This window comes from Ascochyta rabiei, chromosome 10 (assembly GCF_004011695.2).
Source record: "Ascochyta rabiei chromosome 10, complete sequence".
Classification (NCBI taxonomy): domain Eukaryota; kingdom Fungi; phylum Ascomycota; class Dothideomycetes; order Pleosporales; family Didymellaceae; genus Ascochyta; species Ascochyta rabiei.
In genome coordinates this window covers 222-26664 of record NC_082414.1, presented here as the reverse complement: position 1 = coordinate 26664, position 26443 = coordinate 222, and the positions used below count along the sequence as shown (strand labels likewise).

Here is a 26443-nt window from a genome sequence, read left to right as displayed (position 1 = left end):
AGACAACGTGGAGAGCAACAATTTAGTTAAGGAATTTTGTTAGATTACGCGGTTGTTAGCTGAGTAGACGCAGTAGATGCAGTAGTAGCAAATAAAAGAATTTCCGCTTACGATTCATAGAAGCGGTGCAGCCGAGTTAGGTTCAGGCTGGGACGGAAGTCAGGGTAGTAGAGTTGCGGTCGGGCCCGGACGCAAGTTAGCATTAGGGTTAAGTTCCAGTCTGGACGCAAATTAAGGTAGAGTTACCGGCGTTTACGGCAAGCAGATTATTAATAAGACAGACAAAGGAGCAGAAGCGCACACAAGCGCAGAGAGCATAAGTAAAGAGGGCAGCAGAGACAAGTAGAGGTGTTAGAGCTGCGGTGGGGGCTGGGACGTATGTCAGGATAGGGTTAGGGTTATACGTGGTTTGGTTAAGCAAGCAACAGCATGTAGAAGAACACAGACGCCCGCAAGAGACAGCCACCAACCTGAGTAGTTCCCCCCAACCTATGCGGATCCCCCAACCTAAGTAAAGCCCCCAACCCAAGTAAAGCCCCCCAACCTAAGTAGAGCCCCCAACCTATGCGGATCCCCCAACCTATGTAGAGCCCCCCCAACCTAAGTAGAGCCCCCAACCCATGCGGATCCCCCAACCCACGTAGTCAGCACCAACCCGCATAGTCAGCATTAACCCGCGTAGTAAGCATTAACCTGCGTAGTAAGCATCAACCCGCGTAGTAAGCATCAACCCGCGTAGTATCCCAAGTGGTTCCCAAAGTGGTCCGCCAACCCAAGTGGTTGCCTAGTAGTCCCCTAGCCTAAGTAGGTCCACAAGTGGTTCCCTAAGTAGTTCCACAAGTAGTGCGTTAACCTAAGTAGTTGCCCTACCTAAGTGGCACGTCCAACCTGAGTAGGTCCCCCAATCTAAGTGGTTCCTAAGTAGTTCCCCTAAGTGGCCCGAAAGTAGTCCCCCTAAGTGGCCCGAAAGTGGTCCCTGCAAGCTAAGGGAGTCCACATTAGTGCCCCCAAGTAGTAAGAGCCAATCATTTAAGAACAGCGCACAGCCCAGAAAGAGCCTGTAAACCAGGAAGAGCACCCAAAAGTAAGTAAGTCCCTAACCTAAAGCAGCCGTTTGTATTAAAAAGAAAGCGCAGGATCAAGACAACGAAAATTAGGGAAAAGTAAGATATAGAGAGGAGGAGGCATTTAAAAAGGTTTTTGGGCGTTTAGAGAGTATTGTCACAAGATAGAACAGTAGTTAGGGGAAGTTTAGCAAACCTGATTGTAGTGCCGCAGCTAGAAAGGCATTCCTAATCCTGTAGATGTTGTAGTGCGTAAGAGAAGGGTGGGCGGTGGGCCCGTCAGGTGTCACAAAGCAGTCGGGCGGGGCGGTAGAGGGTGAAGGAGAAAGAGGGGAGGTGGGTGGGGCCGTGATAAGGTATCACGAGCAAGGGATAAGGGAGAGAAGAGGGTAGAAGAAGGGGTGGGCGGTGGGCCCGTGGGTGTTTTAAGAGAGGGTCGCTGAGAAGAAGGGAGAAGAGGGTGGGCGGTGGGCCCGTAAGGTGTCACAAAGAAGCCGAGCGCAGCAGTGAAGTAGAAGGGGGGGGCGGAAGGCCTGTGGGGAGGCACAAGAAGCGCAGTAGTTAAGAAAAGAGAAGAGGTAGGCAACGAAGCTGTGATGAGGTATCATCGAGAGGTTAACATAGCAAAGCAGTAGAGAGGTAAGCCGTGATAATGTATTACAAGGACGCCGAGCGAAGTAGTTAACAATAGCACAGAACAAGAAGAGGCTGACAGTAAGGCGTACAACCTGTAGAGGTGCCCCCGAGCCCGTAGAGAGGTCCGTAACCCGTGAAGAGGCCCCCGTAACTGGTGCGTTAGTGACGCGTAACAGGGGTGTAGCAGATACCCGTCTGAGAGTGCAGCAAGTGTTAACAGAAGCGTGGTCGAGACTGTTGGAGAAAGGCGAAAGGGTGGAGAGGGAGGGAAGGCGGGCAGTCGAGGAGCATGACCTGTGACCAGTAAGAGACAACAGCAAACAGCCCGTAAAAGGCCGGGTAACCAGCAAGAAGGTTAACAGAGTAAGCAGATCCGTTGTTAAAAGCAGAAGAGCACAGCATTAAACTGTAGAAACGATTGAGACAGCGTTTAGGGGAGAAGAACCAAAGAGGGGCCTGTAAGGCGTTACAAGAGAGTAAGCGTAACAAAGACGTTAGATAAGTGAAGTTGGGTTTAGGACCAGACACAGGTTGAGGTTAGGGTTAGGGTTACCCGCATTTGCAGGCCGGCAACTGGTAGGGGGTATGACGGAAACCCGCCTAAGAGTGCACAGGGCATATTGTGCGTTAGAGAGACGCGCCCGCAAACTAAAAAGGCCGTGACGCGCAAGAGAGGGGTGGGTGGTGGGCCCGTCAGGTGTCACAAGAGAGCAGTGAGGAGGGAAGGGAAAGTTAATAATAGGAAAAAGTAAGTGTCGAGTTAAAAGTAAAAGAAGGAGAAAGGAGATGGGAGTTAAGGAGAAGAGGGTGGTTGAGGAGAAAGAGGGTGAGGGAGAAAGAGGGGTAGGCGGTGGGCCCGTGATAAGGTATCATGGGAGAGGGGAGTAGAGGGGTGGGCGGGGGGCCCGTGGATGTGCCCCTAACTACAAGAAGGTGAACAGTAATGGTCTTGCGGATTTCCTAGAGGTCCAAGCGTTCTGAACAACAGGGGCATTACTGATTTCAAAACCTTAAAGAAATCAGTTAAGGTTACAGTGAGCGGCAACTTGACGCACAAAGCTGCCAGAGCCTAAACTGTGCCTGCGGATTTAATTAACATACTCAGATTTAGGGTGCTATGTTGCGTTTACGTAGAAACACTGTGCAACGTTGTTTGCGTAGTTTTGGTGAGGCAGAGGTTTGACTGTTATTGCACCGAACTAACGTGAAACCAGAATACCTGCAACACGCAACACTACTATAAAAATGTAATACCTGCAGCAACAATTTTTAATTACAAGAAGCCTACTAACACTACATGTCTGCACGGTAGGTACCCTACGCTGGAGGAACATTATACTTCGTCTACAGGGTAGAACAACTCTAGCAGCGTCATCTGGCGCAGCGGCGTATCTGCGATAGAGCTCACTGGGCTTGCGTGTGCCTGTGACAGCTCAACAACGCTGTTGTCGTCATCTTCGCTGTCAAGAATCTCCTTAATTGCACAGCTCGCTGTCGGCGCGTCTGCCTTAATGCCTAGCATCTCTTTTTCGCCGATAGGACACCCAGCAATGCCTTCTAGCCCTAGCCAGTTCTTAAGCGCCTTGCTCGCAGCGCAGACGTCTGGGCGAATCTTCTTCACCAGCTCAATCCAGGCATCTAGGCCCCAGGCGCGGACTGTGGACTCGATCCAGGAGCTTGCAATCTTGTCGTACGGCATGAGCATGAGCGTGCCCCAGCCTAATCCCTCAGCGACCCTGTACCAGCGCGTGGCTACTGTCAGGCGTTTGCGGAAGGCCTCCCTATCCTTGGGGGTAGGGTGTGGGTTAACGAGCGCCAGCAGGGCTGCGATGGCCTCAGTGCGGACCTGCCCCTTGCCGTTGCGGCTGCGCGATCTGCTGCTGCTGCTAGCTTGGTCGCCCTCCTGGATCTGAAGGATCTTGTCGGCGTACGCCTTGCCTAGCAGCGCCTCAGCCCACCTGTACTCAATGTTCACAGCAGCCAGCACGCCCGCGTAGCGCCTGCACCTGTCCTAAGCCAGGCAGAACTCTCCGTCTGTGGTCCTGGGGTAGGCAGACTGCACTGGGGGCACATCGCGCCCTCGCTGCGAGTAGCGAAGCACGTTGTGCTGCACAGCGACTCCACCACTAAAGGGCGAACCGCGCTCCCGCCAGGTCTGCAGGAACTGGGCAGCGTGGTGGCGAGAAGATGGGTTGCCTAGCACGCGCGCCTTCTCTAGAAGCTCGCAAGCCTTGGCATAGGGCGCCTGGGCAGTGCTGTAGAAGTCGGCGTGCTCTGCGACAGGCTGTTTAATGATCCACGCGACAAGAGCCTTGTCTTGTCGCGAGATGGAAGCATACGCCGCGCGCTCTGCAGAAGACGCCTCACTGCCCGGCTCTCTTAAGCCAAGACTGAGCTGGTTCTTGCGGCGTGCATCGTCTAGTTTCCTTGTGCGTGCTTGCTCAGCGCAGCAGTTGTTGTTAGTAATGCTGGTGGTGCGCTGTGCAAATTGTTCACCGTGCTCTGACCGCTAAGGGCTGCTTAGAGGCGTCTCTGCGGGTTCCGTGCGTGCGCGCTTTGGCGACAACACGCACAAAGAAGGGGTTGGCCGCTTTCTGCAATCAGCAGAAGAGGCAGACGGCTTTTGCGCGGATGGCGGTGCTTCCCCTGTGCCTTCTGCAAGCGACTGGGCTGCGCAGACGAGGCGATTCCAGGCCTCGTCAGACAGAGCCCCCTCTGGCAGCGATTCGTGCAGCAACCAGATAGCGGAAAGGAGAGAGTAGGCAACGAAGACCGGCTTGCACACGCTGTCAGTGTCCTCAGTTAGGACCAGCCAGCCTGCGCTGTGAGGTCTGTGGTGGCTGCTGCGGCGCTTCGAGCTTGGAACCGTTGCCTGGCAGGAGAAGAGCTTCGCGTAGTCTTTATTTGGCAGATTGTACCCATATTTGTCTACAATACTAAGCTCGCTCGCGAAAGGAAAGCTGCGCGCGCCCCTGTCAAACTGCTCAGCAGCCTTGCATAACGTAGTTGACCAACCTATAAGGTAGGTAATAATTTAGAAGGCAGGTAACTAATTCAGGAGGTAGGTAACTAACTAAGAAGGTAGATAACTAATGTAAGAGGTAATTAATCAATGTATAGGGTAGTAGCCGGTGTAGTAGTAGAACAGTCAAGGGTGGTAGCCGCTGAACTTTCGTACAAAATGCCGCCGAAAGTCGGTCCGCGCCCAGCGCATCACCACACCACACCACACCAACCAGCCACCTAACTTCAAGAGGGTGAACAGTAATAATCTTTTTTAGGTAAGATTTTAGAAATTCAGATATAGTGTTTTAAGTTGCACTCGCACAGAAACACTGTGCAACGTTGTCCGCGTAGTTTTGGTGAGGCAGAACCGTGCAGAGGTTTGATCGTCATTGCGCAGACTACATAGCATCCACCCATCCAATTAAAGAACATAGGGATATCGGCTAAATATAGAACGGTGATACAACAGAGGGATATAAAATTAAAGAGGTTAGTAAGGAGAGGGGAAGACACAAGTTTAGATAGTAAATAGAGCCCAACTGGAAATCAGAAGATGCACTTGCAACCGCAAAGCACAATAGATCAATTCAACACCATATTCGTGCATATCCCCAGCTGCTGCATTGTTGTTTACAAAGAATGCGGCATAGGCGTCGTTAAGGCCCATGTAGCTACCTACTTGAACAGCAAGCATGCGTATGTAACCGTAAGCACACGAACAGACATTGCCCAGGCTGTGTAGGCAATAAACGACTTGGCAGAAAACGAGGACGAAGTCGTGTATCCAGAGCCAGGATCTGATCCTATTCCCCATTTAAGGATATGGCAAGACAGTTTCAAGTGCGAAGCAAAGGAGAACGATACAACAGTATGCGGCTACATCCGCCAGACTATGCAAGACATGCAGCTACATTGCCATAACAAACACAGCTGGACGAACCTACAGAAGAGAGGGCGGACGTCTAAAGGGTTGCACAGAGAGACTAACTATATGTGGGTAGAGGGCGTATATTACTAAAAGTTTACGCACACAGGACAGTTAGGGCGTTTGTTTAAAGTCAGACGCCAGGACAGAGAGGACACAGGAGGGGAAAGCGTGATCATCCAGCGGCAGTTGGAGGCAGTGTTCCAAGAGACCACCGCCGTGCTAGACAAGGTCAACAAGAACGCCAACGCCTGGATCGACCTAGACCACAACCGGCATGTCACACACGCATGGCTGAACCGGACTGGTTAGGCCCGTCATTTGGGCAGCTTAGACTGCGAATGGTTGCTAGAGTTAACCTAAAAACCCAAGAGGAACAAGAAGGCGTTAAGCAAAGTTTGTTAGGCAGTAAAGATAGTAATTTGGAAGGCCCAGCAGGCGTTACGTCCAAGCATTGTTGGTTTCCCAGCAATAAACTATGTCAACCGCCGCGAGATAGGAAGCGAGACCAACAAGAAGCCGTTCAATGCACACCAGACAGGCAAAACAATGACCAAGTATGCTGGTTGGTGGTTGTCCTTCATCTGTTACATTTGGCGGACCTATGAGTTAGAGACTGTTGAAGCACAGGAAACAGAGGCGAATGAGGAAGAGGATAGGGGTGAGGGAGAGAATAGGGGTAAGGGAGAGAACAGGGAGGGTAAATTAAAGGAAGTTTAGGGACAGAGGCCGCCGTATCGATTGACAGCGAGCCAGATCTTGTGGCTGTGGAAGATCAAGCAAGTCGTAGGTGAGGACGAGGAAGAAGCGGAAGCTGAAGCCGAAAGCGAGCGCTAACCGATCGAAGGCGGAGACAACAACTCAGAGAGTGAAGAGGAAATGGACGAAGAGGAGGAGGCATTGTTAGAGGGTTATGTGTTAGGGCTTTTGCTGTTGTTGTTGGACCATTATTTAAAGGACAACAAGTACAAGAGTGCGTTCGTCAGCGCTACAGCAGTCATGGGGATAGACAGCGATTGTGGGTGGAAGGACGCGTTAGCATACACGCCCATAATTTCCGCTATTGTTACTGTTGTAAGGATGTTGGTGTTGTACATGGCGGTGAAGACGCGTTAAGACCACGTGGCCGAGCTGATAGAGAAGGAGGGATTCGCCCAGCAGGACGCCGAAGAGTTGGCTGTAAGCCATTTTGATTTGGTTCAGGAGAGCGCCAATCGTTTCATGACGCTGACTAGCTACGGCGGCACACCCAGCCTGATGGATTAGCTGTTGCAATTGAGGACGTATGGCATGAAGATTCGGTTTAACACCAACGTGGACGGCGTAATTAAGTAGGTTAGGGACACATTGTTGTACGGCCACATTCGGTTTATAATGCCTGGTTTGCAGTTAATAATCTACAGGTTGGTAGAGACGACACAGTTCGAATTACAAAAGCAGTTAATGTTGCTAGACATCAACGAGGATGGTCGGTTAGCGGAAGGGGCCACGCCGTTGCCAGCCATTAATTGGGACAGCATCGTTGACAACCCAGCCGAGATGAAGGTTGGGTGGAATTTTTTCCAGGACAAGCGCAACACGTTCGGAGGCGTTGACAGGAAGAATTGGTTGGCTCATCGCGTGATCCACAAGAAGAGGTTACAAGAGGCATTTGTAGACGTTTAAGCTACCGATCCATCTGTACCTGAAGGACGCGGGGTAGTGTAGAGAGCGCAGGCGGTAAGAAAATACGAGAAGGCCATACAAGCGTTCTAAGAGCATTTGTTAGTCTTAGTGCACATAACCAGGGGGCAGCCAGCACGCGGAACGGAAGTAGTGACGGTCCAGCACATGAACAGTCTGAATGGCGAGAGCTGTAGTGTGTTTATTAAGGACGAGTTGATAGTGTATGTAACCATGTACCACAAAGGCATTAGGGCCAGCACAAAGGCCAAGATCATCTACCGTTATTTACCGCGTAAGGTAGGCAAATTGTTGTTTTATTATTTGTGGATGGTTATGCCGTTTTGGAGGAAGCTAGAGGGTGCTGTTGGGAGAGGGGCAGCTAAGGAAGCCAGCCCATTCATATGGGAGCCAAGGAAGGAGGAGCCGTAGGCACGGCCGCAACGTGGAAAAAGAGCACAGGAGAGCGACGAGGGTGAGGGTAGGAGGGATGGTTGGCGACAGGGCGCGGACGAAGACGACAAAGAAGAGGAGGGACCGTCGTTGCGTGGACCCGAGCAATGGGATACCAACCAGGTTCGGCAGGCAATCTAGCGCGTATCGATACAGTGGTTAGGCGTAAAATTGAACATTATGTTATAGAGACACAGCACCAAGGCGATATATCAAAGATACATTAACAACAAAGCAGTAATTAAGGCGGTTGTAGAGGGTGATGAAGATAAGGACGAAGAGGACGAGGCGTTTGACATACAGACAGGGCATAGCTCCAAGATTGGCGGCACAGTTTACGGGAGACCCATCACCAAGTCGCCGTTCAGTACCGAGGCCTAGTAAGTGGCATTGCGGCGAGTGAGCATGGAATGGCATCGGTTTTTGTTATTTAAGTCGGCGTTGGAGAAGCAGCCTAAGAAAGGAACGCAAGCGGCGGAGGTCAGGAAAGAGGCAATTAAGGAAGAATTTCGGCGTTGGAGGAAGATGCGTACGGTAGACATCTAGTGTCAGTTAGAAGATTTGGTGCGGAAGGGGGCCAGGTTCAGGAGCGTGCAACGGCCGGCCATTAAAGCCATTATGCACTAGAAGAGTCCAATCGTCGTAGTCATGGGCACAGGAGCAGGCAAGAGCATAGCGTTCATGTTGCCAGCGTTGTGTTCCACCAGCGTTACAGTTGTTGTTGTGCCACTAGTTTTGTTGTGCGGCAACTTGAAAGACAGGTGCGTTTAAGCCGGAATCGAGTGTGTAGAGTGGGACAGTCAGAAACCGCAGGAATGGGCGTCAGTAGTGTTGGTCACGCCCGAATCGGCGGTCAGCGAGAGTTTTGGGGGTTTCATTAACCGGCAACGAGCCATAGGGCAGTTAGACTGAATTGTTGTTAATAAATGTCACGTTGTGTTAGATTCGACAAGCAGATAGAGGACGTAGATGTTAGCGTTGCAGGACTTAGTAAAGGCAGAGACACAGCTGGTGTACTTGACAGCAACTATGCAGCCGAGAGACAAGGGCGAGTTTATTGCATTAATAGGGTTGCCAGCCAAGGAGCAATGCCAGTGGTTCCAGGGTCCGACGACCCAGAAGAACGTCAAGTACCAGATACAGCGGTACAATCAGAAGGAGGAAGACGAAGACGAGGTGTTGGTACAGTTAGTGGAGGAGAAGAAGCAGCAGTACCTGATGCCCGGCCAGATCATTATGTACTGCGACACAGTGGCTAAGACGGTTCGATTGGCTAGGTTGCTGGGTTGTGTTTGTTACCACCAGCAGGTAGGGAGCAGAGGCAAGAAGGCAGAGTTGGTGCGCCAGTTGACAGAGGGACAACAGCAAGTTTTCACAGCAACTAATGCGTTAGGTTTAGGGGTAGATGCGCCCACCATCTAAGTAGTAATCCACATTAGGATTGTTAGAAAGTTGCGGGATTATGCGCAAGAAAGCGGGCGAGCAGGACAAGATAGGCAGAAGAGTGAAGCGATTATCGTAAGAGGGGAGAGGTACCGTCAAGATGGCAGCATGCAAGAAGGAAGTTGGGGTGGGGTAGATGAAGAGATGCGGGAGTTTATCACAACCAACAGATGTATGAGAGTCGTGTTAGATAGGGAGATAGATGGGAGAATAGACAGAGTAGGTTGCGAAGTCAACGAAGAGAAATGTAGCAGGTGTGTTGGGTGTAAGACCGGGAGAGAGGCAGAGCGTGCAAGAGAAGACGAAAACAGGAGAGAAGACAAAGACGACGGGCAAGAGGCAGGAGGGATTGGGGGTGAGGAAGAAAGGCTAGCGTTCGATCAGGAGGGAAGAGCACGAAGGTTGGCGGCGCAAAGAGAGATGGAGTTACAGACTGAGGGTTTGGCAGAGATCTAAGGATTAGAAGAGGTGTTGGACGAGTGGAAGGAGGGATGCCAGCGATGTAGGGCGTGGGGAGAAGGGTGTGAAGGTTATAGGATGGCGGATTGCACAGTAACAGACGCAGAGGAGATTCGCAAAGGAGTAACAATCATTGCAAGTTCCATTCAGTGGGAGAGGTTTTTATGTTGTTTTAAGTGTAGTATCCTGCAGGCAATATGCAAAAGGTATAAGAGCTGAGCAGATAGCAGATAGATAAGGAAAGTTGGCGGAAGTTGTCAGTACCGTGGCGTGTTAATCGCGTCGATTGCGTCGATTTGGGCCAGGTGGTCAGATAGTTTCACGGAATGGGCGCAAGAGCAGATGGTGGAGGAGGGAGTACAATGGCAGGAGCAGGAAGAGCAGGGGGAGGCATTCAAGCGGATTGTTAAGTGGTTTAGGAAGAAGAAGCGGTAGGGCGGAATTAAAAGCAACAAGATATGTTAGGTATTTTGGGCGTTTGCAGCGTATTGTTGTAAGATAGAAGAGTAGTGTAGGAGAGTTTAGGGAATCCAATTATATCATCTGATTGTGGTGGCCCCCCTAAGCCCAAGCGGTATCCCAAGTGGTTCCCCAAGTGGTTCCCCAAGTGGGCCACAATTAGTGCGCTAAGCAATACGCCACCCCAAGTGGTTCCCTAAGTAGTGCGCGAAGTAGTGCGCCACCCTAAGTGGTCCAAAAGTGGTATCCACCCCAGGTGGTCCGAAAGTAGACCACCAACCCAAGTGGTCCAAAAGTGGTCCCCTGCCCAATCAAGGAAGTCCACATTAGTGACCCCAAATTAGTAAGAGCCAATTATTTAAGAAAAGCCAACAGCCCAGAAAGAGCACGCAATCCAAGAAGAGCCCATGATCCAGGCAGAGCACCCGAAACCAAGTGAGTCCCTGACCTAAAGCACCCGTTTGTATTAAAAAGAAAGCGCAGGATCAAGATAACAAGAATTTAGGAAAAGAAAGATACAGAGAAGAGGAGGCATTTGAAAAGGTCATTAGGGGGTTCAGGCAGATTGATTGGGATGGGGACAACATGTAAAAAGGTGTTTTAGGGGTTTAGAGAGTGTTGTCACAAGATAGAGCAGTAGTTAGGGGAAGTTTAGCAAAACCGATTGTGGTGCCGCAGCCAGAAAGGCATTCCTGAACCTGTAGATGTTGTAGTGCGTAAGAGAAGGGTGGGCGGTGGGCCCGTCAGGTGTCACAAAGCAGTCGAGCGGGGCAGTAGAGGGTGAAGGAGAAAGAGGGGAGGTGGGTGGGGCCGTAATAAGATATTACGGGAGAGGGGGAGTAGAGGGGTGGGCGTGGGGCCCGTGGATGTGCCCCCGGAGCGGAGCGATTGAGAGTGAAGGAGGAGCAGGGTGAAGAAGAGAAAGTGAGTGGGCGGTAGGCTTGTTAAGTGTTACACAAGAGTGAAGGGGCAGTTATAAAGATAGATAAGCGGTACAGAGAGCGGGTTAATAGCAGATTTTTTTTTAGCAACGTAATAGTAGTAGCAATTAGAGAAGTGTTGTTCATGCAGCAGTATAACAGCGCGCAGGTAGCAGAGATAGAATCGGGTTAGCGTTGAGGCTGAATTAAGGTTGCGCATTTTCGGAGATGCTCGGCTGACTCGCATGCAAGAGCATCACGCAAAAATCAAGGAAGTTAAAATCAATAAACAGTAACACAAACAGTGCAAACGTGCGGAGGGGAAGACAGAACAGACATTTAGCTGTAAGATAGCAGTAAGCAGGTTAACGTTGAGGCAGAAATAAAATAAAATATTAGAGTTAGGTTCAGGCTGGTACGCAAGTCAGAGTATGGTTAGGGTTACCGGTATTTGGGGCAAGCAGACAAAGGAACAGAGGCCCGTAGAAAGACACGCAACAGGTAGAGAACAGCCGCAACCTGTAAAGAGACCCGTAATATAAGCGTAAGAGAGAGAAGAGGGGTAGGCAGAGGGTCCGTGGGAATGCACAATAAGCGCAGCGGTTGAGAAAGGAGAAGAGGTAGGCGACACAGCCGTGATGAGGTATCATCGAGAGGTTAACATAGCAAAGCGGTAGAGAGGTAAGCCGTGATAATGTGTTACAAGGACGCCGAGCGCAGTGGTCGGCAATAGCACAGAAGAAGAAGAGGCTGATAGTAAGGCGTACCACCCGTAGAGGTGCCCCCGAGCCCGTAGAGAGGTCCGCAACCCGTGAAGCGGCCCCTGTAACCGGTGCGTTAGTGACGCGTAAGAGGGGTGTAGCAGATACCCGTCCGAGAGTGCAGCAAGCGTCAACGGAAGCGTGGTGAAGACCGTTGGAGAAAGGCGAAAGGGTGGAGAGGGAGGGAAAGCGGGCAGTTAAGGAGCAGGACCTGTGACTAGTAAGAGACAACAGCAAACAGCCCGTAAAAGGCCCCGTAACCCGCAAGAAGGTCAACAGAGCAAGCAGATCAGTTGTCAAAAGCAGAAGAGCACAGCATCAAACTGTGGGAATGATCGAGACAGCGTTTAGGGGAGAAGAACCGATGGGGGGCCTGTAAGGCGTTACAAGAGAGTAAGCGTAACAAAGACGTTAGATAAGTAAAGTTAGGTTTGGGACTAGACACAGGTTGAGGTTAGGGTTAGGGTTACCCGCATTTGCAGGCCGGCAACTGGTAGAGGGTATGACAGAAACCCGTCCGAGAGTGCACAGGGCATATTGAGCGTTAGAGAGACGCGCCCGCAAACCAAAAAGGCCGTGACGCGCAAGAGAGGGGTGGGTGGTGGGCCCGTCAGGTGTCACAAGAGAGCAGTAAGGAGGGAAGGGAAAGTTGATAATAGGAAAAAGTAAGTGTCGAGTTGAAAGTAAAAGAAGGAGAAAGGAGATAGGAGTTGAGGAGAAGAGGGTGGTTGAGGAGAAGAGGGTGGTCGAGGAGATTGAGGGAGAAAGAGGGTGAGGGAGAAAGAGGGTGAGGGAGAAAGAGGGTGAGGGAGAAAGAGGGTGAGGGAGAAAGAGGGGTGGGCGGGGGGCCCGTGGATATGCCCCCAGAGCGGAGCGGTTGAGAGTGAGGGAGGGAGGTGGTTGAGACCGCGGAGCGGAACAGAAGAGAGAGAAAAAGACAGTGGCGTAGTAATAGTAGTAAGGAAAAAGAAAACAAAGAAGAAAAAAAGCATAGTAGTAGTTAAGTACAAAGGAATAGAGTTAAAAGTTGTTTATAAGTAGGAGAAGATAGAAATAATAAAAAAATAGTATAAAAGAAAATTAAGAGATAAGAAAGTAATGGTATTAGTTAGGGTTTTAATGTGAGAAGAGAGTAAGAGTTTAAAAAAAAAGTAGAAGAGTAAAATTTAAAGTATTAGAAAAGAGAGACAAAGGTAAATAGTAAAAGAAAGAGTAATAGTTTATAGAAAAATTGTTAAAGAATAGAGAAGGGTTAAGAGTAGTAGAATAGAGAAAGAAAAGGATAAGGTAAGTAGAAAGGATAGAGGAAAGTAGTAAGGATTAGAGAATAGGTGTTAAGAGTAGAAGAGTAGAGGGAAGAAAAAGGTAAGGGAAGAAAAAGGTAAGGGAAGAAAAAGGTAAGAGAAGAAAAAGGTAAGAGAAGAAGAAGTAGGAGAGAGTAGGATAAAGAGAAGAGTAAGGTGAAGAAAAAAGTAGAGTATGGAAAAGAGTAGGGTGAGGGAGAAGAAGAGGATAAGTGTAAGGGTTAGGGTTTTAGAGTAAGAAGAGGGTTAGGGTTTTAGAGTTAGAAGAGAGTTAGGGTGTTAATATAGAAAGAATAGAAGGGGTTTAAGAGAAAAGAAGTAGGTAGTGTAAGAAGAGAGATAAAAAGAAGGAAGAAGAAAGTGAAATATAGAAATAGTTTAGTAGGTAGAAGAAGTTAAAGGAGAAGAGAGAGAGTTAAAATGTTGGAGAAAAGAGAAGTAGAGAAGGTAGTAAAGTAGTTAGGTTAAAATAAAGGTAGAAAAGTAAGAAAGTTAAGAAAAGTAAAGGAGAAGGGGAAATAGAAAAAGAATAAGAGAAAAGAGGTTAGAGTTTAGAAGAGAGAAGAGTAAAAATAGAAGTAGTAAGAGAAAGAAAAATTTAAAGAGGAAAAAAGAGGAAGTAAGAGTTTTAAAGAAGATTAGAGAAATAATAGAGGGGTAGAAAGTAGTAAGAGGTGTTAAAAGAGGTAAGAGATAGGAAATAAGTGTTTAAAGTGTTGAGAAAGGATTCAAGGAAAAAAAGAAAAAAGGTAGAAGAGAGTAAGAAGGAAAGAAGGAAAAGAGAAGAGGAAGAAGATGAGAGAGGAAAGAGTAAAAAGAAAAAAGAAAAGATAAGAGGGTAAAAAATAAAGGTAAGAGAAAAGGTAGATAAGAAAGTAAAAGTAATAGTTAAGGTTTTAGTGTAGGGAAAGATGTAGAGTTTAAAAGAGAAAAAAGAAAGAAGTAAAGTGTAAAGTAAGTGAAGATTTTAGGATAAAGAAAGAAGAAGAAGAAGAAGAAGGAGTAAAGTTAGAAAGAAATAGTTGTGTAGGAGGAAGTTAAGGTGTATAGAAAGGAAAGTAGTAAAGAAAAGTTAAGGGGTAAAGAAAAGGTAGAATAAAAAAAGTAGGATAAAAAAAGTAGGATAAAAAGAAAGAAAGAAAAGTACTCCCAGTGATTATACGAACAAAGACAGTGTATTTGTTCGCTTTGCCTATGTAAATTTTAGCGTGAGCACAGACACTCGACTGTATTTGTTCGCTTTTTCAGCGTGAATTTGTTCGCTGTTCCTGAAGTCAAATATTGCTGCAACGATTGCGGAACGTGTACAAAGTGCGTCCCAATTGTATGTTGAATTTCTAGAAGAATCGAGCATACGGTACGTGAGTGGAATATAGTAGATGTTTCAATATTAATGTTCGCGATGTTGTAGGGCAGTATCAATAAGGTATGTAGCACAATGTTCAGAGTTAAGCGCAGGTAACATCTACTCTACAGGATGGAACAATTCAAGCAAAGTTAGCTGACGCAACCGCGGAGCTGGCGTAGGACTCTTTGGCGAAGCATGACTTTGCTCTCTGGTGCTGTCGTCAACGCTGTTGTCAGTTTCGTTGTCTTCGCTGTCTTGAATCTCTTCCACCTCGTAGATGGTTGCTGGCGCCTCCGCCTCAATGCTCAGCGTTTTCTTCTCGTTGATGGGCCCGCCAGCAATTCCCTCTGGCCCTAACCAGTTCTTAAGTGCCTTGCTAGCTGCACAAATGTCTAGACACTCCTTCTTAAGTAGCTCAATCTAGACATGCAGCTGGCCTACACGGAGGGTGCGTTCTATCCAGCGATTCGCAATCTCGTCGTGTGGTATCAGGGTCAGAATGCCCCAGCCTAGCTCCTGACTAATGGAGTACCAGCGCATGGCTTGGCCTAACCGTCGTCTAAACACCTGCTTGTCCTTCTTAGTGGCGTTGGGACTAACTAACTCTACTAGCGCTGCAACTGCCTCTGTGCGGATCTGTCCCTTTCTGTATCGATTTCGCGTCCTGTCGTTGCTAGATACAAAGTCGTTATGCCAGATCTGCGCTATCTTGTTGGAGTATGCTTGACCTAGGAGAGCTGACGCCTATTGAGACTTGATATGGACAGCTGCTAGCTCTGCTTCGTAACGTGTGCACATGTTCCAGGCAAAGCAGAAATCCCTGTCAGCATTGTTGCGCACACTTAGCAGCTGCAAGCGCTTAGCTCCCGCACCGGTCCTGCTCTGGCTGCCAGCGAGCTCGCCGCCACCTCTGAAGGGTGAGCCACGTTCTCGCCAAGCCTGCAGGAACTGGGCAGCGTGGTACCGAGAGGACTGGTTTCCAAGCACGCGCGCTTTCTCTAGAAGGGTGCAGGCCGTGAGGTAGGGAGTTTGGGTGGAGCTGTAGAAGTCCGTGTCATCAGAGACTGGCTGCTTGATGATCCAGGCGACGACAGACTTGTCCTTTTGCACAATAGAGGTGTAGGCAGCCTGCTCTGGAAGAGGAGCCTTGTCGCCAGGTGCTACCAGACCAAGGGCAAGCCGCTTCTTCGCACGCGAAGTGGCGAGTGTCCTGCTGCGTTTTTGCTCCGCACGGCGGTTGTTGTTGGAGATGGTAGTGATGTGCAGAGGGGAGTCTTTCAGCTGCTTATCTGGTTCGCTAGGCTGTGACAGCTGAGGGCTGGCTGGATGTGTCTTATCGGTGGTTGTTCGAGCGCGCTTTGGTGTAGGGGCCGGCGCAGATAGGTGTGGCCGCTTCTTTTGTTGCGGGGGTGGAGCGGAGGCCTGTTGTGAAGGGGAAGCAAAGGGCTTCTGCGCAGACGGCGGCTCTTCCATCCCGTCCTCCGCAAGCGACTCGGCCGCGCAGACCAGACGATCCCAGATATTGTCAGGCAGGACGTCGTCGGCGAGCGTCTCGCGCAGAAGCCAGATCGCTGACAAGACGGAGTGGGCAATGAAGACGGGCTTGCAGACGCTGGCATCGTCACGGGTGGGGATCAGCCATCCTGCGCTGTGCGGACGAGCACCTGGATCACGCTGCGAGCGTGAGATGGTCGCTCGGCAGAAGAAGAGCTTCTCGTAGTCCTCATTCGGCGGCTCGTACGCGTAGTTGCGAACGAAGTCAGCTTCGCTGGCCAGAGGAAAGCTCCGACGACCGCTATCAAACCGCTCTGCGGCGCTGTCTAATGCTGCCAACCAGTGCATTATCGACTTGTGTACTGCGAATAAGGTTGCGAGCGGAAGTTCGGACGAAGGTTGTGCGGAAAGGGGGTTGGGTGTTGTTGAGGTTCTGACGCGGTCACACCGCGGCACTGAAAGTCAGGCCGCGCACGGATGTACCACGACGCCCTCACCAACCAGCGTTAGCGGAGCTGGGAGCGCAATTAAACCAAAAGCAAGATTGATACACAGTCTGTCGATTAATATGCTAGGGGATAGCAAACACTAGGCTAACGGACGTGTTGCATAGCGCCCACTTGTGTCCCTTCTGCTCCTTACACCATGGAACTATTTGCGCAGCTGTTTGAACACTGGCCTGAACTTCGAGTCGTAGTTTGTAAACTATGTGCCACCGCTATTCCACCAGCGCAGATCGTTACGCACCTCAAAGAGCGCCATCCCAAGGTCACAGTCGCTACGCGCAAGAGCCTGGCGGCAGCTGTACGCGCGCTACCAAACCTTGCGTGGAGTCCAGGAGACGTGCGTGTACCAAGGCCGGCTAAGGAGCCCGTCTTTGGTCTGAAAAGCCGAGAAGACGGGCTGGTATGCTTGTCGGAGCGTTGTTGGTATACCTGCATCTCGCTGCAGGGCATGCAGAAACATTGCAAGGATGAGCATGGCTGGGTGAACGAACAAAAGCGAGGGGGAGATATGAGGCAAAAGAGCAAGCACTCGCGCAACCAAGTATGGCGAGACAGCCAATCCTGCCAGCGCTTGTTCAGAGCTGTTGGCTGGCCGGCGTATGTTGCAGTCGAGACGAGCGTTGGAGCTGCGACTCTAGCAGACATCTCCCAGAGAGTGAAGGCAGATCGCCAGCATCAGCGAGAAGAGCGTGAGGCAGCAGCAGCGCAGGATAAGATTAAAGAGGGCATCCGTTCGCAGGCTGATCCGTGGCTAGAGCTCACAGAATGGGTCCCGCACCTACAAGGTATCCCAAGGGCGGCACTTCTGCGCGCTAAACAGCTAGCTGGTGGGGAGGTAGACGCGCGTGGGAAGGAAGAAGTGGCGTTTGACGACACGGGCTTACGCGATGTTTGCAAAGCTATAGAGCGGCTGATACGAAAAGCGTTCGATAGCAGCCGAGCTGAGGTTGTCGGCAGACTCGCACTGGAGATTATTGAGCGACGTGAGGCGGGCGCAGAATCGAACGAGCGGCCCTTCTACGCTAGGCATTGAGTCGGTACGATCAAGAAGTACAGCCAGAAGCTGGTGAGCATCCTCTGCTACCTGTGGCGCACATATGACCAGGTCGAGCGGCCGCTATACAAACTTACCAGCACGCAAGACGCCCTCTTGGTGTCACTCCAGCAAATAGCCCGCTCAGACGACGCTGCGAAGAAAGAGAAACTGGAAGAGCGATGCCTGCGCTTTTGGATCGCCTTGCTCAACCACAGCCTGACTGGCGACGAGCACGAGAGCGCACTGCTGAGCGGAGTGGCTGTCCTCGGCCTCAAGCCTGATCACCATGGCGGTGGGTGGGTTCCGGCGCACGAGTTCTCGCCAACGCTGTCTGCTTTGATCACTACCTCGAAAGCGCTCGTAGTGCATTATGCCCGCTGCCAGCGAGATAAAGCGCTTCAGAAAGACCCTTGTACAGCACCTACTGCGTATAAGCTAGTTAAAGACATGTCTGAACGGTTTATGACGCTGTCCGACTTCAAAGGCACACCCAGTCCTATGAATCGAATGCTCCGCTTGCGTACGCTAGCTAGAACACAGGCAAAGCGACGTAATACTCCCGGTATCGTGTCGTGGGATGGAGATCGGCTTCTCATTGACAAGCAGAGCTTTTCGCTAGCCGATCTCCGGTCGATGGTGAAGGGACTCTGCGAGACGGTGCGGTTGCAGCTATTCAAGGACGTCCTACTCTTGGATCTAGACGAAAGGGGTTGCGTGCGACCTAGGACCACCCCGCTTCCAGAGGTGTCTGTGGACAAACTCGTCGATCAGCCAGCCGAGCTGGCTACGGGCTGGAGCTTTCTGAAGCACCCTGACAACCAGCTAGATAGATGGCAAGACTGGCTTCTAGACCGGGTGTTGGACGAGGCTCCGCTAAGGGAGAGATTCATTCGTGGGATAGATAGCACACAACGGCTGGAACGGACGCTATGGCGCGATGACGCTGTAGCTAGGTACATGAAAGGAGTGCGTTGGTTTAAAGAAGGCCTCTTCACGCTTGTTCACATGTCTGGCGGCGGGCCTGGTTGCGGGACAGAGATTACCTCGATACAGTGCGAGAACAGTGCAGACGGGGTGGGGTATCGGGGGGTGTTTGTAGAGGGTGGCCTGGTATCCTTCACTACTACGTACCACAAGGGGTATAGCTTTAGCAAGCGTGTCAAGACGATCCACCGCTATGTTCCCCGGGAGGTGGGTGAGCTGGTGGTGTACTTCCTTGGGCTCGGTCGACCGTTCATAGATGATCTCCAGATGCTGCACAATGGCGTTGCCCGCCCTACCGCTTTCATCTGGGAGCCAGAGCCGGAGGAGCAGTGGGGCGACGAGAGCGATAGCGAAGAGAGCGACGACGGAGACGAGTACGGCGAAGCCGACCGTGAGAAGGCACGATCCGCTAACCTAGACGGGTACTAGGGCACCGATCGCATACGCCGTGTCCTGCGCAAGCAGACCTTTCAGTACATGAACACCGCTCTCAGCACCCGCGCCTGGCGGCATGCCTACCCAGCCATCCACCGAGAGCTGGCAAGAGATGGACAAGCACGCGACTGGTTGGAAGTGCTCTACTGGAACAAAGCGCCGGCGAAGAGCAACGCGCAAGCGTTGCAGTCCGGCCACAGCCTTAAAACAGAGGAGGGCAACTACGGCCGCTCCATGATGGAGTCTCCCTTTCAGACCATGGCCGAGCGGGAGGAGTTCTGGCGGGTGAGCATGGACTGGCATCGCGTGCTGGAGTTTGCATCTGCCTGGGAGGACGGCCGTATGCACCCCAGTGTTCGCGCGGAGATGGTAGCGCAGCAAGAGAAGCAGGCGCTCCAGCGCTGGTCGTCGCTCGCGATGGTGGACCTCAAGGCAGAGTTCAGGCGACTCGCTGGACGGCCGGACGCCGAGTATCGTGGCAAGCAAGAAGAAAGCCTCGAGGCTGTGATGCAGCGACGGCTGCGCGTGCTAGTTGTTATGGCTACCGGCACTGGCAAGAGTATGCTGTTTATGCTGCCCGCGTCCGTCTCGCCAGGCGGCGTCTCCGTGGTCGTGGCTCCGTTGAATGCCTTGCGAGACGATCTGCAAGATCGCTGCGACCAGCTCGGCATCCCCTGCGCGAAGTGGGATGGAAGAAGACCGCCGTACTGGGCTCGTATTGTGCTGGTGACGCCTAAGAGCGCAGTCACGAAGGCGTTCGGCAGGTTTATTGACGAAAAGCGCATGCTCCATCAGCTAGATCGTATCGTGATAGACGAGTGCCACGTGCTGCTGGAGTTGACACAGGACTGGCGGCCAGACCTCCTCAAGATGGTGGAGATGACGGAGAAGGGCACACAGGTTGTCTACCTGACTGCAACCTTGCCGCCCACGCTGCAGCCCGCCTTCTTGCACACCGCAGGGCTCGATGCCCAGACCGTAACCATATGCCGCGATGAACGCACCACGCAAACGAACATTGCGTACCAGGTGCTAGAGTACACACATGGCACGCTAGAAAAAGTACTTATTGAGCTTGTGGCTGCGAAGAGGAGTAGGTACGGACCCAAGGCGCAGATCATCGTCTATTGTCCAACTGTGGACGAGACGAAACGGCTTGCGAAGCTTCTGCAGTGCTCTGCATACTACCGTCAGATGGGCTCAGACGAGGAAAAGGCACGCATGGTGCGAAGCTTCACCCTGGGCATAGAGAAGCTTTGTACAGCCACGAACATGCTGGGTCTTAGGCTCGACGCTGCAGGCGTCCGGGTGGTGATCCACGTTGCCATGTGTCCCCTGCTGCTCCAATATGTGCAAGAGAGCGGCCGGGCGGGACGAACGGGGCTCAACAGCGAGTCTATTGTTATAAGAGCGTGCTATGTAACAAAAGAGGGGAGGGTAGAGAAGGCGCTCGGCTACAAGCTGGAGCGACCTGCAAAGGAGTTTATGACAGTCGAATCCTGTCAGCGAATTGCGATAGACAAGCACATGGACGGCAGACAGAACAGGCAGCAATGCGAGATGGGAGAGTCGAAGTGTGATCTATGCGAGCGACACCCCGGTGGTACCAAGCGACAAGCCGTCGAAGAAGAGCAGGAAGAGCCAGAGGAGACGCAGGCCGACACCGCGGCGGTGGCAGCAGAGGAGCAGCGCAGATGTATAGAGCGAGCTATAGTCGTTAAAGAGCGGAGGGTTAAGATCCGGCAATGGCGAAGGACGGAACAAAAAGTATATGACCTGGAGCGGCTAGAGCAGCACTTCCAGCGCTGGAGCAATGCGTGCGCCATCTGCATGGCCACTCAGGCTGACCCGGCGCGCCACGACTGGAAGGACTGTTCAAAGGCCAGCGGAGCGCAGATGACATTAATGGAGTCTAAGGTGAAATCTATGCACTAAGTGAAGTGGGAGAAGTATGCGCGGTGTTTTTACTGCTGGGCGCCCTAAGCCATCTGCAACAAGTGGGAGGAAACAAGCATACAGGGTGCGTTTAAGACATAAGGGATGCATGTGCCTTGCCAGTACGATGGAGTGCTCCAGAGAGCAGTAGCTGCGCTGCTTGCCTGCCAGCCACTGATGTGCACGCCATGGCTGGAGCAGCAGATGTAAGACGCCGCGATTGTGCACGGTAGCGATGAGCTCCGGCTTTACAAGTGGCTCGGATTAAAGATCAAGATGGGCCAGAGAGACGCGAGCCAGATGTGTCGTTTCCTATATGCTTGGGAGGAGGGGCATGTGCAGTCGTATTTAGCAGACTAGAAAGAATGTGTTTGATATAACCGTAACCTGAAACCTTAGGTCAGGAGAAGTCAGGAGAAACGTGCTGTAGGCTGACTTGCGACTGCATGGTGATCACAAGTCAGAAAGTGCAAAACAGCCAAATAGCAACACAGACACTTCAGAGACGTAGAAAGAAACGCCCAGAGAAGGGCCACCGACCAAAGTAGTCCCCACAACCCGAGTGATACCCGCCAACCCGAGTAATACCCGCCAACCCAAGTAGAGCCCCCCAACCCAAGTAGAGCCCCCAACCCATGCGGATCCCCCAACTCAAGTAGAACCCCCAACCCAAGTAGAGCCCCCAACCCATGCGGATCCCCCAACCTAAGTAGAGCCCCCGACCCAAGTAGAGCCCCCAACCCAAGTAGAGCCCCCGACCCAAGTAGAGCCCCCAACCCATGCGGATCCCCCAATCCACGTAGTTAGCACCAACCCGCATAGTCAGCATTAACCTGCGTAGTAAGCATTAACCCGCGCAGTAAGCATCAATCCACATAGTCACATGGTCAGCATCAAGCCGCGTAGTCAGCACAAACCCGCGTGGTTCCCTGAGTAGTTCCACAAGTAGTGCGTCAACCCAAGTGGTTGCCCACCTAGTGGCACGTCCAACCCGAGTAGGTCCCCAATCCAAGTGGTTCCAAGTAGTTCCCTACGTGGTTCCCTAAGTAGCGCGCCAAGTAGTGCGCCACCCTAAGTGGTCCGAAAGTAGTCCCCCAAAGTGGCCCGAAAGTGGTCCCTGCAAGCCAAGGGAGTCCACATCAGTGCCCCCAAGTAGTAAGAGCCATTATTTAAGAAGAGCCCCGATCCAGGAAGAGCCCACAATCCGGAGAGAGCAGACCAAACCAAGTGAGTCCCTATCCGAAAGCAGCCGTGCGTATTGAAGAAAGTGAGAGTCAGGACAAAGTAAATTTAGATAGATAGTAGAGTAGTTAAGAAAGACATGCGCAATAGGTAGAAGAGCCAGCAGGATGGTGGATAGGAGAGGTACAAGAAGTTGTTCGTGCAAGAGGGCGTCAATCGCGTTGATCGCGCGAATTTGGATTAGGCAGGGTTGGTTGCTTTGTAAATCGGGTATAAGAATAAATGGTAGAGGGAAAGGGCATTTAAACAGGGTATTAGGTAGATTAGAAAGATGGAACGGGATAAAAATGACGTAGAGCAAGGTGTTTTGGGCGTTTACATAGTATTGTCACAAGATAGAACAGTAGTTAGGGGAAGTTTAGCAAATCCGATTGTGGTGCCGCAGCCCAGAAAGGCATTCCTGAACCCGTAGATGCCGTAGTGCGTGAGAGAGGGGCGGGCGGAGGGCCCGTCAGGTGTCACAAAGCAGTTGGGCAGGGCGGTAGAGGGTAAAGGAGAAAGAGGGGAGGTGGGTGGGGCCGTGATAAGGCATCACGAGCAAAGGATGAAGGAGAGAAGAGAGTAGAATAAGGGTGGGCGGTGGGCCCGTGATAAGGTATCACGGGAGAGGGGGGTAGAGGGTTGGGCGGGGGGGCCCGTGGATGTGCCCCCGGAGCGATGCGGTTAAGAGTGAAGGAGGGGAGGTGTTTAAGACCGTGAAGCGGGATAGAGAAGAGTAGCAGGTAAGCAGGGTGAAGAAGAGAAAGTGGGTGGGCGGTAGGCCCGTCAAGTGTTACACAAGAGTGAAGAGGCAGTTGTAGAGATAGATAAGCGGTACAGAGAGCGGTTTTAAGGCGAATTTTTTTCAGCAACGCAATGGTAGTAGCAATTAGAGTAGCGTTGTTCATGCAGCAGTATAACAGCGCGCAAGTAGCAGAGATAGGGTTAAGAGATGTATAAAAGAAGAAAAGGAAAGAAAAGAGAAATGAAAGAATTGTTAAGAGAAGAGAATAGTAGAGAGGATAAAGTAAGAAGAGAAGTAGAAAAAGGTAAAAAATTGTTAAAAGAGTGTTAGTAGGATAGAAAAGATAGTTAAATGTAGTATTTAATAAAGAGAGAGTGTAAAAGTATTAGAAAAGATATTTAAAGTGATTAAGATGTAAAGATAGTAAATGAAGAAAAAAGAGTAGAAAATAGAGAAAGATGAAAAGAAAGAATTAAAAAGAAGAGAAGAAAGTAGAAGAAGAAGTTAGTTTATTAAAAGATGTATGAAATAAAAGAGTAGTTAAATAGAAGGTGAAAAGAAAAGAAAGATTAGAAAGAGTAAAAGTTGAGAAAAGAAAGAAGGTTGAAGAGAAAAAGTGTAGAAAGAGGAAGGAAAGGAAAAAGTAAAGTAAAAAGGAAAGTTGTAGTTTGTTAGAAATTTAAAAAGGTTGAGGAAGAAGTAAATAAGGAGAAAAGAAGAGAAAAGGTATAAAAAGAAGTAAAAAGTAGAGAGTATATGTTTAAAGAGTTTATAAAGAGTTTAGGGAAAGAGATAAGAGATAGAAAGAAGAGAGAGATTGAGAAGAAAATTTAGAAAAGTAGAAAGAATAAGAATAGAGTAAAGAAAGTAAGAGGTAAGGATAGAAGAAAGAAGTAGAAGAAAAGGAAAAGAAGTTAAAAGAGGTTAGTTAAGAAGAAAATAATGTTTAAGAAAGAAAGATAAGAGAGTAAAGTAGGTTAAGAAGAGAGTAAGAATAATAGGTAGGTGTTAGTATAGAAAGAGAGTATAAGTTTAGAAAAGAAAAGTTAGTAGGGTAAGAAGTAAAAGTAGTGTAAATAAAAGAAAAGAAGAGAGAAGAAGGTTAAAAAGAGAGATAAAAGTAGAAGGTTTTAAAAAATAAAGAAAGTAAGTTGTAAGAAAGAGAGTAAGAATAAAAGAGAAGAGTAGGGTTAAGTGTAGGAGAAGAAGTAAGAGTAAGAGAAAGAAGGTGTAAGGATAAAGGTGGGAATATTAGTATAGGAAGAAAGTGTAATTTTAGAGAGAAAAGTAAAAAAAAATTAAGTTAGTAGAGTAAAAGATAGAGTAAAGAGTAAATATAGGTGTAAAGAGAGAAGGAAGAAAGTTAAGGTGTTAGAAAAGAGAGTAGTAGAGAAAAGTAAGTGGAAAAGATGAGTAGAAAAGATAAGAAGAAGAGAGTAAGTATTAGGAGTAAAAAATTAGAGAGAGAAGAGAAAGGTAGAAAGAGAATAAGTAAGATAGAGAGAGGGTAAGTGAGAAAGTAAGTGTATGTGTTAGGAAGAAGGTAAGGAATAGAGTGAGAGAAAGTAGAGAAGAAAGTAATAGTAATAGTTAGGTTTTAGTGTGAGAAGAGAGATAGGGTTTGGAGAAAAGTTAGAAGAGTAAAATTTAAAGTTTTAAAAAAGAGAGAAGAAGGAGAATAGGAAAAGAAAGAGTAGTAGTTTAAAGAAAGATTATTAAAAAGTAGAGAAGATTAGGAGTAGTAGAGTAAGGAAAGGAAAGGATAAGGGAAGTAGAAAGGATAAGAAAAGTAGAAAGGATAGAGAAAAGTAGTAAGGATTAGAGAATAGGTATTGTGAGTAGAAGAGTAGAGGGAAGAAAAAGATAAGAGAAGAAGAAGTAGGAGAGAGTAGAATAAAGAGAAGAGTAAAGTAAGGAAGAGAGTAGAGTAAGGAAGAAGGAGAGAATAAGTGTAAGGGTTAGGGTTTTAGAGTAAAAAGAGGGTTAGGGTTTTAGTGTAAGAAGAGAGGTTAGGGTTAAAGTAGGAGAGAGTGTGGAAAGAGAAGAGGTAGAGGTAAGAGTGTAAGTAAAAGTAAGGAGTAAGGTTTAAGTGTAAGAGAAGAGTAGAGGTAGGAAAGAGAGAGTAGAGAAGAGGGTGAAAGTAGAAATAAGTAGAAGTAAAGGTAAGGGTGAGGGAGAGAAAGTAGGAGGAAAGAAGAATTTAAGAGTAAGAGAGGGTAGAGTGTAAGAGGAAGAGTTAAGGAGAGAAGTAGAGAGTAAAGATTAGAAGAAGGAAGAAAGTAGGGATAAGGAAGAGAAAGTGTAAAGGTTTTAATGTAAGAATAAAGAAGAGTGTAAGAGTAAGTATAAGGGTTTTAGTGTAGGAAGAGGGTTGGGGTTTTAAGTAAAAGTAGAAGAAAAGAGAAAGATGTAGTAAGTGGTAGAAAAGAGTAGAAGAAAGAGAAGGAAGAAGTAGAATAAGTTAAAGAAAAAGTAGTGTTTAAGAGTTAAGAAAGTAGGAAAAAGGAGAAGAAAGTAGAGGTAATAAGTAAAAGAGAAAAGAAGTAGTAGAAGTAGTAGAAGAGGTAGTAGTAGAGAAGGAGTTTAGATTGTAAAAGGGTTAGGGTTTTAGTGTAGGAAAAGTGTTAGGGTTTTGGTGTAGGAAGAGTAGGTAAAGGTTGAGGAAAAGAAAGGTGAGAAAAGGAAAAAAGAAGAAAGAGAGTTTTGTAGTAAAGTTTTAGAAAAAGAAGGAGAAGGTGAGTGTAGGTTAAAGAAGAAAGTAAGAGGTGAAAAAAAAGTAAGTAGAAGGAAGTAAGTGTTAGGAGTAAAAAAGTAGAAAGAGAAGGAGAGTTAAGAAGAAGAATTAAGAAGAAGAGAGTAGAAGTGAAGGTGAAAAAGAGGGAGAAAATGTAGGGGTGAGGGAGAAAGAGAGTAAGAGAGTTAAAGAAGAAGAGTGTAAGGGTAAGGGGTAGGGTTAAGTTAGAAAGAAGAGTTAGAGGAGTTTAAGGGTTGGGGAAAAAAAGGGTAGAAGAGAAGGAGGTGAAAATAGAAGAGAGGGAAGAAAAGTAAAGTAGAGTGTGAAGAAAGTAAGAAAAAGAAAGTAAGAGTAAAAGTAGTAGTAGAAAGAGAAGTAAGGATAGAAGGAAAAGTAGAAGAAAGAATAGAAAGAGTAGAGGAAAAGAAAAGAAAAGGGAAAAAGGGAGTAGAGGTAGAAGTAGTAGTAGTAGAGAAAAGGGTTAGGGTTTTAGAGTAAGAAGAGTGTTAGGGTTTTAGTGTTAGAAAAGAGGTTAGTAGAGAGAAGTAAGTGGAAAGAGTAGGAAAAGAAAAAAGAAGGAAGGAGGTTTTAGAGTTGTAAAGAAGGAAAAAGAAGGTAAGTGTAAGGTGAAGAAGAGAGTAAGGAGTTAAAAAGAGGTAGGTAGGAGAAGGTAAGTGTTAAGAGTAAAAAAGAAAAGAGATAAGAAAAAGATAGAGAAAAAGAGTTAAGAAGAAGGAGTTAAGAAAGAGTAAGAAAAAAAGAGGTTAAGGTGAAAGTAGAAGAGAGTGTAAGTAAGAGTAAGGTTTAGGGTTTTAGTGTATGGAAAGAGGGTAGGGTAAGAGAAAAGAAGAGAAAGAAGAGAAGAGTAGAGGTAAAAGAGAAAGAGTAGAGATGAGTGTAAAAGGAGTAGTAA

At 48.9% G+C, this 26443-nt stretch overlaps 5 protein-coding genes across 5 annotated transcripts, besides 36 other annotated features; 2 read left to right on the top strand and 3 right to left on the bottom strand.

Annotated features, from left to right (window-relative positions):
• Positions 1-481: part of a mobile genetic element that runs on past the window's edge.
• A 140-nt stretch (positions 482-621) lies between these two features.
• Positions 622-741: a dispersed repeat.
• Positions 742-2621: a mobile genetic element.
• Positions 1181-1184: a direct repeat.
• Positions 1185-1436: a long terminal repeat.
• Positions 1185-10943: a mobile genetic element.
• EKO05_0006141 (uncharacterized protein) lies at positions 1914-2102 on the bottom strand (the record flags this gene model as incomplete). Its single annotated transcript, XM_059636743.1, has 1 exon — positions 1914-2102. One exon carries the CDS (start codon positions 2100-2102, stop codon positions 1914-1916), a length of 189 nt encoding a protein of 62 aa, XP_059492726.1.
• Positions 3034-3773, bottom strand: EKO05_0006140 (uncharacterized protein; the record flags this gene model as incomplete). Its single annotated transcript, XM_059636742.1, has 2 exons — positions 3034-3700; positions 3763-3773. 2 exons carry the CDS (start codon positions 3771-3773, stop codon positions 3034-3036), a joined length of 678 nt encoding a protein of 225 aa, XP_059492725.1.
• Positions 3044-4713: a mobile genetic element.
• Positions 3547-3592: a tandem repeat.
• Positions 6277-6330: a tandem repeat.
• Positions 6413-6456: a tandem repeat.
• Positions 6882-7242: a mobile genetic element.
• Positions 7378-7671: a mobile genetic element.
• Positions 8083-8165: a mobile genetic element.
• Positions 8149-9515: a mobile genetic element.
• Positions 9844-10186: a dispersed repeat.
• Positions 10112-10203: a mobile genetic element.
• Positions 10201-10370: a dispersed repeat.
• Positions 10224-10659: a mobile genetic element.
• Positions 10614-10669: a dispersed repeat.
• Positions 10670-11110: a mobile genetic element.
• Positions 10692-10943: a long terminal repeat.
• Positions 10944-10947: a direct repeat.
• Positions 11015-11018: a direct repeat.
• Positions 11019-11209: a long terminal repeat.
• Positions 11019-22992: a mobile genetic element.
• Positions 11111-11212: a dispersed repeat.
• Positions 11404-11549: a mobile genetic element.
• Positions 11555-13960: a mobile genetic element.
• Positions 14015-14067: a tandem repeat.
• Positions 14068-14110: a tandem repeat.
• Positions 14244-21421: a mobile genetic element.
• EKO05_0006139 (uncharacterized protein) lies at positions 15185-16282 on the bottom strand (the record flags this gene model as incomplete). The annotated part of the gene is made up of 1 exon (XM_038947614.1): positions 15185-16282. The coding sequence occupies one exon, from the start codon at positions 16280-16282 to the stop codon at positions 15185-15187; it is 1098 nt and encodes a 365-aa protein (XP_038792296.1).
• EKO05_0006138 (uncharacterized protein) lies at positions 16580-18889 on the top strand (the record flags this gene model as incomplete). Its single annotated transcript, XM_038944577.1, has 2 exons — positions 16580-17423; positions 17475-18889. The coding sequence occupies 2 exons, from the start codon at positions 16580-16582 to the stop codon at positions 18887-18889; spliced, it is 2259 nt and encodes a 752-aa protein (XP_038792295.1).
• Positions 18938-20830, top strand: EKO05_0006137 (uncharacterized protein; the record flags this gene model as incomplete). The annotated part of the gene is made up of 1 exon (XM_038947613.1): positions 18938-20830. The coding sequence occupies one exon, from the start codon at positions 18938-18940 to the stop codon at positions 20828-20830; it is 1893 nt and encodes a 630-aa protein (XP_038792294.1).
• Positions 21555-21635: a dispersed repeat.
• Positions 21611-26443: part of a dispersed repeat that runs on past the window's edge.
• Positions 22798-22992: a long terminal repeat.
• Positions 22993-22996: a direct repeat.
• Positions 24701-24747: a tandem repeat.